This window comes from Leucoraja erinacea, chromosome 8 (genome assembly GCF_028641065.1).
Source record: "Leucoraja erinacea ecotype New England chromosome 8, Leri_hhj_1, whole genome shotgun sequence".
Taxonomy (NCBI): Eukaryota; Metazoa; Chordata; class Chondrichthyes; order Rajiformes; family Rajidae; genus Leucoraja; species Leucoraja erinaceus.
The window spans coordinates 38,860,125-38,872,954 of record NC_073384.1 but is presented as its reverse complement, the minus strand read 5'-3'; the positions used below and the strand labels follow the sequence as shown (position 1 = coordinate 38,872,954).

Below are 12,830 nucleotides of genomic sequence, written 5' to 3'. Positions count from 1 at the left end.
CCCCCCCCCTCCCCCCCCCCGTCACCCTACTCTTTCCCCTCCTTCATACAGTCACCTCTCATCCCTGCATCTCCCATTTTCCTTTTTATCCCCCTCTTTCCCCTCTCCGTCTCTTTCCATCCATATCTCTAGGTAATCTCTAACAACCCCTTCCCCCACACCTCCCCCCCTTTCTCTCAACTCCCTTCCCTCCCCACCATTCACATGTGCCCCACCTGGACTCACACCTATTTCACCCCTCCATCTCCACCCACATTCTTCCTCTGGCTTCACAATACGCAACTCTTCAATACTTTTGTCTCACACCTTCTGTTTTTCCATATCTGGCATATGAACAACCATCTCTGTCTATCAAAACCAACCCTTGCCTGTGTTCATCTATTACCTGCCAGTCGTTGTCCTGCCCTTCCTCTCTTCCACCTTTCTTCACCCTCCCCCTTACAATTAGTCTGAGGAATGGTCCCAACCTAAAATATCACCTATCCATGTTCTCCAGGGCTGCTGCCTGACCTGCTGAGTTACTCCAGCACTTTGTGCCTTTATTTGTAAATTCCAAATGGATTTCAGGAAAGTATAGGATTTTCCAGAATGTTGTCACAAGGAACTGCAAATGCTGGAATCTTGAGTAAAACTTAGTGCTTGAGTAGGAAGAAAGGTCTCGATCTGAAATGTTGCCTCTCCATATCCTCCAGAAATGCCACCTGACCCACTGAATTACTTCAGCACTTTGTGTTTTTCTAGAATTTTTCCGATACGTAAAAAGATTCTAGATGTTTAAAACTGATTTTATGTTTCTAACTATTTTTAATGTGTTTATGCAGGAAACTGTTGGATCCTGGACTGGCACAAAGTTCCAAACAAGCTATGTTTCTAAATTTGCTGTACAAATCTTTGAAGTCTGACATTGTGCTTCGACGCATTAGAGCATTTCTGAAAAGGATTTTACAGATCACTTGTGGCCAGACGCCAGGATTTATTTGTGGGGCCCTCTATCTTATTTCTGAGATTTTGAAACAGAAGCCAGGAGTTCAAGTCCTGTTACAAGAACAATGGGTACAGCTCCTACTCTTTCACCAATACGTTGTGTTCCTTTTTATTGTTTCCTATTTGATCTGAAAGGCCTAATCTTGTACGTTTATAGAAAGCCAACAAATGATTCTTATGGCAAATAACTGAAGAGTGCAAATTGAATTTATAAGACCATTGTAAGTTTAAGTACATTGAATGCAACTGAGAATATATTACAGATCCACCACTGATTTTCCAGCAACTGATGGTCCAGCATCTCCTTCAATCCAGTCAGAATTATCCAAGCGCACTTGAAGTCCCCCCGAAAATGTGGCATCGAGACCTCCGCGGCTGATCGGCGGGTCGAAATCGCCCCCTGCGGCTGAGGCACTGTAATTCCAGCCTGGCCGGAGCCGGCAGATCCATTCCTGTAGCGGACTTCCAAGGTCGACTTTGCGGCCTGATATCTCGGCTCTTTGGCAGCCTAGGCAGATCGTTCCAGTGCCGTTGAATCCTCTAGGAGGCCGTGACCTCTGTTGGGTAAAACAGATAATCCAGAAAGGCTTTGGAACTAAGAATGCTGGAAAATCGGTGGTGGACCTCTAATTGTTTGTGCTGACCATGGAAAAATACGTGAAATTCACATAAATTCACGTTGCAGGAGAAAATTTGGCCTAATCCCATTTTCCTGCCTTCTCCCCATAACCCTTAACACCCGCTCTAATCAAGAATTTGTCTTAACTCTGCCTTAAAAATATCCACTGACTTGGCCTCCACAGCCCTCTGTGGCATTGAGTTCCACAGATTCACCACCCTCTGTCTAAATAAGTTCCTCCTCACTTCCTTTCTAAAAGAGCGCCCTTTAATTCTGAGGCTATGACCTCTGGTCATAGCCTCAGACCCAAGGCTCAAGTACTGGGACCCCAGCTATTTACAATATATATTAATGATCTGGATGAGGGAATTGAAGGCAATATCTCCAAGTTTGCGGATGACACTAAGCTGGGGGGCAGTGTTAGCTGTGAGGAGGATGCTAGGAGACTGCAGGGTGACTTGGATAGGCTGGGTGAGTGGGCAAATGTTTGGCAGATGCAGTATAATGTGGATAAATGTGAGGTTATCCATTTTGGTGGCAAAAACAGGAAAGCAGACTATTATCTAAATGGTGGCCGATTGGGAAAGGGGGAGATGCAGCGAGACCTGGGTGTCATGGTACACCAGTCATTGAAGGTAGGCATGCAGGTGTAGCAGGCAGTAAAGAAAGCGAATGGTATGTTAGCTTTCATTGCAAAAGGATTTGAGTATAGGAGCAGAGAGGTTCTACTGCAGTTGTACAGGGTCTTGGTGAGACCACACCTGGAGTATTGCGTACAGTTTTGGTCTCCAAATCTGAGGAAGGACATTATTGCCATAGAGGGAGTGCAGAGACGGTTCACCAGACTGATTCCTGGGATGTCAGGACTGTCTTATGAAGAAAGACTGGATAGACTTGGTTTATACTCTCCAGAATTTAGAAGATTGAGAGGGGAACTTATAGAAACTTACAAAATTCTTAAGGGGTTGGACAGGCTAGATGCAGGAAGATTGTTCCCGATGTTAGGGAAGTCCAGGACAAGGGGTCACAGCTTAAGGATAAAGGGGAAATCCTTTAAAACCGAGATGAGAAGAACTTTTTTCACACAGAGAGTGGTAAAACACTCTGGAACTCTCTGCCACAGAGGGTAGTTGAGGCCAGTTCAAAGAACTATATTTAAGAGGGAGTTAGATGTGGCCCTTGTGGCTAAGGGGATCAGGGGGTATGGAGAGAAGGCAGGTACGGGATACTGAGTTGGATGATCAGCCATGATCATATTGAATGGCGGTGCAGGCTCGAAGGGCCGAATGGCCTACTCCTGCACCTAATTTCTATGTTTCTATGGTCCTAGACTCTCCCACCAGTGGAACCATTCCACAACCACTCTATGCCTTTCGTTATTCTGTAAGTTTCAATGAGGTCCCCCCTCAACCTTCTAAACTCCAGTGAGCAGAGGCCCAGTGCTGTCGAATGCTCATCATATGCTCATCCACTCATTCCTGGAATCATTCTTGTAAATGTCCTTTAGACCCTCTCCAGAGCTCTGGGAGAAGGGCCCCAATTTGCTCACAGTTCTCCAATTACATCTCTGTTTATGTATTCCAGTCCTCTTGATATAAATGCTAGCATTGAATTTGCCTTACTACCGATTCGATTTGCAAATTAACTTTTTGGGTGTCCTGCACCACCACTCCCAAATCCATTTGCAACTCCGATATCTGGATTCTATCTCCATTCAGAAAAGAATCTACGCATTTAATTTTATTCTTATTCTTATTACAAAAATGCATGACTCTGCACTGCTATACTGAATTTCATCTGCCACTTCTCTGCCCACTCTCCTAACTTATCCAAGTCCTTCTGCAGAGTCCTTGCATCCTCTATACTGCCTGCCCTTCCACCTATCTTAGCATCATCTGCAAACTTGGCCACAAAGCCTTCAATCCCCCTATCCAAATCATTAAAATACAACATGAAGAGAAGCGGCCCCAGCACCAACCCTTGCGGAACTCCACTAGCCACTGGCAGCCAACCTGAAAAAGTGCCTTTTATTGCAACCTTTTGCCTTCTGCCATCCAGCCAACCCGTCCATGCTAGTATCATACCTTCAATACCATGGGCTCTCATCTTCCCTAGCAACCTGACATGCGGCACCTTATCGAGGGCCTGAAAATCTAGGTAAACAACACCTACCGCCTCCCCTATCTGTCCTGCTATTAACTTTCTCAAAGAACTCCAGCAGATTCGTCAGGCAAGACATTGGCCTATTTTAACATGAACTTCTATGTACTGCTTAACCTCATCCTTTATAATTGACTCTAAAATCTTACCAACCACCAAAGTCAGGCTAACTGGCCTATAGTTTCCACTCTTCTGCTTTGCTCCCTTCTTGTACAGCGGGATGATGTTTGCAATTTTCCAATCATCAGGAACCACTCTTAATTCAAGTGATTCTTGAAATATCACAACTAATTCCTCCACAATCTCTGGGGCCACCTCCTTCAGAACTCTGGGGTGCGGTTCATCCGGACCAGGTGACTTATCCACCCTCAGACCTTTCCGTTTTCATAGCACCTAGTTCAAATAGAATTTGTAAATATCAGGTTTTCCAGCGAGAAACTCATAAACAAAACACTGCAAAAAAAAGTTTGCTTCAGTATACATTTTTTTGTACGTTGTCTGCTATTCTACAATTAACTAAATAAGAAAAGTCCTCTTTGTGATTCCCTATGTTGAATTAATTGATCCATGTTGAGATACTTTAAATTGGTTCCATTCTTGATTGTGGAAAGAACAGGACAGTGAAACTGATGGAGATGTAACTACAGCATGAATTAGCATCTTAAGAGAAAGAAAGAATGTCTTTGATATTTTGTAGTAGCAATATTTTATTTTTCAGATATTACATTTCATGTGTCGTTACTAGAATTATGACTGAGCCAGTAATGGGAGTGGACATTTACATGCCAAATATTTTCTGCTAAGGAATCTGATGAAGAGGAACATTTCAGAGACGTTGATGACAGTGATGAAGATAAATGTGAAGAGAAAATGCTGAACAAATCGCACGAAGGGAAAGAATATGGAGATGCTGGCGAAGAAGAGGAAATGGTTGTTAAGAATAAAACTGCAGCTATAAAACCTCAGTCAATAGTCTCTGGATCATGGTTGCACCATAAGAATCAAGAAGGTAAACAATGTGGATAGGCAAAATATTCTGTATTTTAGGCTTTTCATTGTTTCCATATTATTCTGTTTTTATCTATTACGATTTTTCATTATTTTAGTTTACCTGGTGCAAGAAAAAATCTTATCCGCATGTCACTCGACCAGGACCCAAGGAACTGCTGATGTTCATGTCATAGAAGCAGAATTAGGCGATTTGAGTCCTCAAGTCTTTTCCGCCATTCAATCATGGCTGATCTATCCTTCCCTCTCAACCCCTTTCTCCAGCCTTCTCCCCATAACCTTTGACACCCTGATGCTGGAATCTTATGTAGAATATAAAGTGCTGGAGTAACTCAGTGGGCCAGGCAGCACCTCTGGAGGTCATGGATAGGTGACGTTTCAGATCGGGACGTTTTTTCTTATCCTCCAGAAATGCTGACTGACTCGCTAAGTTACTCCAGCACTTTATATTCTATCACAACCAGGATTTGCATTGCTGACCAGCGAACCCCCAGTCCCTTTATTCAACAATGCTATATATGAACAACTATAGTTTAGTTTAGTTTATTGTTACATGTACAGCTTTTGTAGTGTGCAGCCAGTAGAAAGACTATACATGATTACAATTGAGCAATATGAAGTGTAAAGGTAAATGATAACGGGAATAATGTTTAGTGCAAGGTAAATTCCGATTAAAGATGGTCCAAGAGTCTCCAGTGAGGTAGATAGTAGCTTAGCACTGCTCTCTAGTTGTTGATAGGATGGTTCCGTTGCAGTATAATATCCTGCAGAATTCCAGCCATTTGCCAGCACATGTACAAACGTGCCTCTTGTTTGCATTGGTACAGTGTACTCCACAATGTTTGGGACAAAGACCTAGCATTTATTTATTTGCCTCTTTACTCCACAATTTGAGATTTGTAATAGAAAAAAAATCACACGTGGTTAAAGTGCACATTGTCAGATTTTATTATAGGGTATTTTTATACATTTTGGTTTCACCATGTAGAAAATATAGCTGTGATTTGTGGAAATTGTGGAGTACAGAGGCAAATAAATAAATAATGGGTCTTTATCTCAAACATTATGGAGGGCACTGTATATCACAATTATCTCTACCTTTGATTAGGAAAAAAATCAGCTGAGGCTTACTTTATGATAGAGCATGATTGTTAATGAATTTCTGGATCTCACATTTGGAGGTGGCCATCTGAATGTCAGTATAATTTGCTTGCAGTTATTGGTACTGGTGAAAAATATAACGTCATTAAATGACTGCTCTAGAGCAAAATGCTGCCAGTAACGTTAAGCTCTGCTCCCTACTTTAGGTGGAAAATGTCTGCAAACCTATGATCCACTCCATAGGAATCCTCTCTCTTGTGGAGCAGACCACGTCGGTCTCTGGGAATTGAAAAAGGTAAAATAACTTCATACCCAATTTAGTGTGACATGATAATGTTCATTGAGTAACATTTTCTTGTTGAAACATAGTGGCGCAGTGAGCCAATAGAAGGCAGTAGAGTTGCTGCTTTACAGCACCAGAGACACGGGTTTGATTTGGTGTACTGGTGTTGTCTGTGCAGAGTTTGTACGTTCTTTCTGTGACCGCGTAGGTTTCCTCCAGGTGCTCCTGTTTCCACCCACACTCGCAAAAACGTACACGTTTGTAGGTTAATTGGCTTTGGTAAAATTGTAAATGGTCCCTGATGTGTGGGATAGAACTAGGGTACGGGATGATCACTAGTCGGTGTGGGCTCGGTGGGCCAAAGGGCCTGTTTCCACGCTGTATCTACAAAACTAAACTAAAATCTAAGCATCGGAGACTGCTCTAAAAGATGAAGGTCCATGGGATCCACGGCAAGTTGTTAAATTGGGTTTTGGGTACAAGGAAAAACTATTAAACTTGACAAAACCATTCTAACTGACAGTTCTGATAGGATTCTTTCCTCTTCAACATCCTCGGAGCAGAGGAGGATGAGGAGCGATCTTCTAGAGGTGTATAAGATCATCAGGGGGAAATATAGGGCAGATGCACAGTGTCTTTTACCCAGAGTTAGGGAATAAAGAACCAGAGGACATAGGTTTAAGGTGAGAGGGAAAAGATTTTACAGGAACCTGAGGAACAACTTTTTCACACAGTGGGTAGTAGGTATATGGAACAAACTGCCAGAGGTCGTTGAGGCAGGTACTTTCACAACATTTAACAAACATTTGGACAGGTACATGGAAAGAAAAGGTTTTGAGGGATATGGGCCAAACGTAGGCAAGTGGGACTAGTATAGATGGGGCATCATGGGCCGAAGGGCTCATTTTTCGTGTCCTTGCTCTATGACTTAATCATTTAGGGAACATTAAATTCCTCTTGAAGTATTGTGTTTTTGGATGGGAAAGTTGTAAATAAGTACGGCAAAGGGAAGTTTCTTTTTTAATCATAATATTTTGGATTGATCACATTTTCTTTCACGCAGTTGAGTGAACATTTTCATCCATCTGTGGCACTCTTTGCAACAACTATCCTGCAGGTAAGGTACTCCTGGTTTGCATGATTGCTGTTTCTCTGTCTCTTTCCTGTATGTTCTGTCAACAAAATTGTTAATCAATGACTTTTTAAGTAGTCAGTATTTCCTTATTAAAGTTGCTAAGGTTGCTAAAATATTCCATCAGTATGTTCTCCCCTTTTCAATGTTATTTCCCCCCTGAGGACTGGAGCTCCACAGACTACAGAAGCACATTTATTCTGGCATCATTGAATTATTAGACTCTTCACAATGTTATAACTCGTCCAATCCAAGGGCAAAAAACGTGGCAAGTAGAGTTTAATGTAAGGAAATTTGGGCCATGCACTTTTTTTGAGAGAAATAAAAAGGTAAATTATTATCTAAATGGAGAGTATTTGCAAGTGAATGATATACAGAGTGATCTACATACTGTGGTGCATGAGGTAAGAAAGGGTAGCATGCCGGTGCAGCAAATGGTTAGAAAGAAAATGGCAGATTGACCTTCATTGCACGAGGTAGGGGGTTTAAAAACACAGAGTGTTGTTGGTGTGGGCCACACCTGCAATACTGTACACAGTTTTGATGCTCTTATTTAATAAAGGATATACTGGCAGTGGAAGCAATCTGCAGTAGATTTACTCGGCTAAGAGGGATCAAAGGTTGCTCTGACATGAACAGCTTTAAAAAAAGATCTATATTCTTTGAAGTTAAGTAAAATGAGAGATGTTATTGAAATAAACAACATCCTAAGTGACAAGGTGGTGTGTTACCACTTGTGAGAATCTCAAATGAGAGATAATTACACCTATTAACTTCGTTATTTAGGGAAGGGTTAGAAAGATGAGAGCTATATGTAGTTGGTACAGAAAGGAGTCAACTACCCCCTAGTTGAGGCAGGTAACAACAACATTTAAAGAACATTTGAACAGGTACATGGATAGGAAAGGTGTAGAGGAATATAGGCAGGTAGGACTAGAGTTGACGAGGCATCTTGGTCGGCATGAGCAAGTTGTGCTGAAGGGCCCGTTACAATGCTGTATGACTGACCAGCTGCTTTTATATTGAATGACAGAGGAGACTTGATATGACCTCCTCTCCTATGTTTGTGGTATTCGCTGTATGAATTGGAAATAAAAACTGCTTGTATGATCTTCCTGTAGGGTAATCGCATCCAATATTCTGGAGACCCCCTGCAGGATTTCACATTAATGAGATTTCTTGATCGCTTTGTGTACAGAAATCCCAAACAGAGCAAAGGCAAAGGTAAACAGTGTCAGTAACAAACCTATTAGCGTTTACATGGAAGTTACTGTTTCATCTTACTGCAATCATGTATGCATATTATTCTATAATTTAGTTGAGTAATAAGCTTGTGATCATTGTTCATTGTTATTTTAATTGCAATTTGTGCATTTCCTATGCATGTGCACTTGTCTTATTTCACAATTTATATCCTTGGAACAAATGTTTCAGTTTTTATATTGCTGTTGAGGTCAAGTCAATGGACATTTTTCAGGAGGAGATTGATAGATTCTTGTTACGGGTGACAGAGGTAATGGGGAGAAGGCAGGAGGATGGGTTTGAGAGGGAAAGATAGATAGTCATAGAGTGATACAGTGTGGAAACAGGCCTTTTGGCCCAGCATGTCCCATCTGCACTAGTCTCACCTGCCCACGTTTGATCCATATCCCTCCGAACCTGTCCTATCCATGTACCTGTCTAACTGTTTCTTAAATATTGCGATAGTCCCTGCCTCAACTACATCCTCTGGTAGCTTGTTCCATACACCTACCACCCTTTGTGTGAAAAACATACCCCTCAGATTCCTATTAAATCTTTTGCCCTTCACCTTAAACTTATGTCCTCTGCTCCTCGATTCACCTACTCTGGGCAAAAGACTCAACCATATATTTTAAAATCATGATTTTATACACCCTCACCCCTCATCCTCCTGTGCTCCATGAAATAGAGTCCCAGCCTACTCAACATCTTAATTTAGCTCAGGCCCTCTAGTCCTGGCAACATCCTCGTAAATCTTCACTGTACCCTTTCCAGTTTGATGACATCTTTCCTATAACATGGTGCCCAGAACTGAATACAATACTCTGAATGCGGCCTCACCACCTTCTTATGCAACTGCAATATGACCTTCCAACCTCTATACTCAGCCTGACCCGCTGAGTTACTCCAGCACTCTGTGAAACGTCACAGAACAGGGCAAGATTAGCAAGTTTGCTGATGATACAGAAGTAAGTAGTTTTGCATATAGTGAAGATGGTTATGAAAGATTGCAGCAGGATCTGGATCAATTGAGACTGCATTTAGAATATTGTGTTAAGTTCTGGGCACCATGTTATAGGAAAGATGTCAAACTGAAAAGAGTACAAAGATTCCTGTCAGAAAGCTGATGATCCACCAACAGAGGGATTCAGGCACAGTCAACTCAGAAAGTTTGGAGCTTAGTAGCTCTGGCACAATGGTGTTGAATGCAGAGCTAAAATCAACAAACAAAATCCTCACATAGGTCCCCTGGCGGTCGAGGTGCTGGAGGATGAGGTGCAGGCCCAGATTGACTGCGTCATCCACAGATCTATTGGCCCAATATGCAAAATGCAGAGGGTCCAGCAGAGGGATTATGATATTTTTCAGCTTGGCCAGCACAAGCCTTTCAACGGTCTTCATGACAAAGAGTTCAGTGTGACAAGCCTATAGTCATTAAGACCAGTAATCCTTACCTTTTTGGGCACAGGGACAATAGTGGAGACTTTGAAGCAGGCAGGGACAGTACATCTTTGCAGGGACTGCTTAAAAATGAGTAATTTGGTGTGAAGTGTTGGTTGGGGTGGGAAAGGATCCACTCTTTTCATACTGGAGTCTTGCCTTAAGTAGGTGTGAAGTGGTGAATGGGAAGGAGAGGGTGCAGGGTCCATTCTTTGAAGACTGGGGTCTGGCTGTGTTTGTTGGGGAGGGGTACCAGGGTTACGTTTCTGATTTTCAAACCTGCAGTAAAACTCATTCAGGTTGTTCGTCAGCTGACGATTGTCCAAAGAGCGGGGGGCTTTCCTCTTATAGCTGGTGATTTCTTGCAAGCCCTTCCAAACTGAAGAAGAGTCACTAGCTGAGAACTTGCTCCTCAACTTCTCAGAGTACCTTTCCTTGGCAGCTCTGATTCCTCTTCTCAGCTCTTTATCGATTAGACTATCTTTTAACTCTTTAACGATTAGGCTATCGGCTTGATGCATATTTGCCCCCACCCCCTCGATCTCAAAATGGAAATGTTACATTTGTATATAATGATCCCATTAAAATGTATATTTATGTCACAAACTATGGAATTCATATTTTGCAGTATTGTTATCAAGTAAAAGAAAGCAGTTCCAATTGTTTGATATTATTTAAAATTATTCATATGGAGAAAATATAATAGCTCTAAAACCTACCTTAATTTTGCAATCTCACTAAAGATAATCCCCCTTTCCCTCTTCCCTCCCCCATCTCTCGCTCCCCTCCCTTCCCCTCTCTCTCTCTCCCTCCCACATCCTCCCCCCCCTCTCTGGCGGGGGGGGGCGAAGATGAAGGTTGCGTGGGCCCAGCGGGGGCGGTGGGTCGAGCGGGGGTGGCGTGGGCCCAGCGGGGCTGGCGTGGGGGGAAGATGGCTTGGGGCCCCGGCTGCAAGGGGAGGGGAGTGGGCCCTGCCGCAGCGGCGTCTGGTGTTGGGGTTACAGCCGCTGGGATCAGATTAAGCCACTCCCGCCCGAACGGTCTCCTGGTAAAAAACAGACTCCCCCTCCGGCAACGCAATATTCCACTACTTACCTGGAGTAGACGACACGAGGCACCGAGCTCAATGTGTGGAGTGCAAATGGCAGTCTGATCCCGCCTGGGCCCACTGCGCACGCGCGGAGAGAAGGCGTCAATTTGCGTCGCTTCCCCAACTGCACATGGTCACATTTTTTTCTCCCAAATCATCCAGCGGTCGGAACCAGAATTTTAGGCGCTTTTCCGACAAAGTGGAAACGCTGATATTTTTCCCTTTTTTTTCCCCTCAGGATTTTTTCTTACTCTGGGGGGGGGGGGAAGAGGGGGTGCAGTTGCACCCAACTCACCCCCCCTTCGGACGGCCATGGGTATACAAAAATTGCCTTCAAATGACTGTACCATGGTATTTTGTGTAGAATGTTTTTTGACTCAAAAGTAATTTTTAATGATGTTCAAAAATATTTATCCAGTTGGTCTATTTTGAACCCCCATCAATATTCCCTTCATTATACTGTAAATTGTGCTCTGATCTGCTAAAGTCAACAAGAATTTTCCGTGATTTTGTAAAATTGCCCGATGTTTTCCACATCTCCCTCAGTGATTACTGGAGTGCTGGGTGGTTGGAAAACGGATCATTGTTTGTTAGTCTGATTGCACTCATTATTTCCATCCTTTATGTTTATTTTTCTGATTATAGTGTTCTCACTACAGTGCATGTTATGTCTTTGCAGGCAACACTGACAGCATTGTGATGCAACCCAAACAGAGGCTTCTGTTGAATGATCCACATAAATTGCCAGGTAATTAATTGACAAGTGAATAGTCTTATTTTGGATATATTAGTTTTAATGCATTTTCTTCCTTTTGCATCAGCTTCCATTCAAAGTCTTGGAACACTGCATCTCCTTGAGAATCTTAGGTGTACAAACGAGCACCAATTTGTTTTGCAAACTAAATTCAAGTTGCCTAGGTTATGCCCATCCAACTAGATTTTAACTCCCATTTCCATACTGATCTCTGTCCTGGGCCACCTCCAAGCCTTTTAGAGTGAGGCCACGAGCAAATTGGAGGAACGGCACCTTATATTTTGCTTGTACAGTTTACAACCCAGAGGTGTGAAAGTTGATTTCTGATTTCAAGTAACTCCTGAATTCCTCCCCCCCCCCCCCCCCCCCTCACCCTAGTCGTTGTGCTGTTCACACCCTTGTATCCGTTGTTAGCACACCTTGCCCCGCCTCCACTCTTCCTAAGGTCATCTGTTGCCGACCCCATTTTGTTCTGACCGTCTCTATTTGGGTTCCAACCCGAAACGTCACCTATTCCTTTTCTCCAGAGATGCTGCCTGACCCGCTGAGTTACTCCAGAATTTTTAGTCTATCTTAGATTTATGACATGAGCTGGGCGAGTGTTAAGTTTAAAAAAATTAAATCTAGAATGCAAAGATGGTAGGCATCACTAATGGTGACCGTGAAGACTGAATTGTCATTTTTCAAAACAAGGAGGAAATCTGTTATCCTTACTTAGTCTGACCTTTGCCTCCAGGCTTACCCATGAGGCTGGAAAATAATATCTGCCTTGGCAGGAATATAAATATCATACATAATCAATACATAAAAAGTACATTAGTAAGCATGTGCATTGTGCTTGTGATCTACGAGTTCCTGTGATCTAAGCTTTAATGATTCTTCCTGGTGTGTTGTGTTTTTCATGTTCTAAAAGCATAGACGATTTATTTTATTATTATTATTTATTATTTTTTTATTATTTTATTTATTTCGAACAGAATAAAAGAATAAAAAGCAAGTGCGAAACAGCATACAAAA

At 42.6% G+C, this 12,830-nt stretch overlaps 1 protein-coding gene across 1 annotated transcript in view; it reads left to right on the top strand.

Annotated features, from left to right (window-relative positions):
• cebpz (CCAAT enhancer binding protein zeta) overlaps positions 1–12,830 on the top strand; it is a 24,651-nt gene that overhangs the window by 3,980 nt on the left and 7,841 nt on the right. Inside the window, exons 3-8 of the mRNA XM_055639537.1 lie at positions 822–1,053; positions 4,568–4,772; positions 6,079–6,167; positions 7,219–7,272; positions 8,409–8,511; positions 11,739–11,807. Of these exons, the coding sequence (XP_055495512.1) occupies positions 822–1,053; positions 4,568–4,772; positions 6,079–6,167; positions 7,219–7,272; positions 8,409–8,511; positions 11,739–11,807 (752 nt within the window). The remainder of the gene's footprint in view (positions 1–821; positions 1,054–4,567; positions 4,773–6,078; positions 6,168–7,218; positions 7,273–8,408; positions 8,512–11,738; positions 11,808–12,830) is intronic.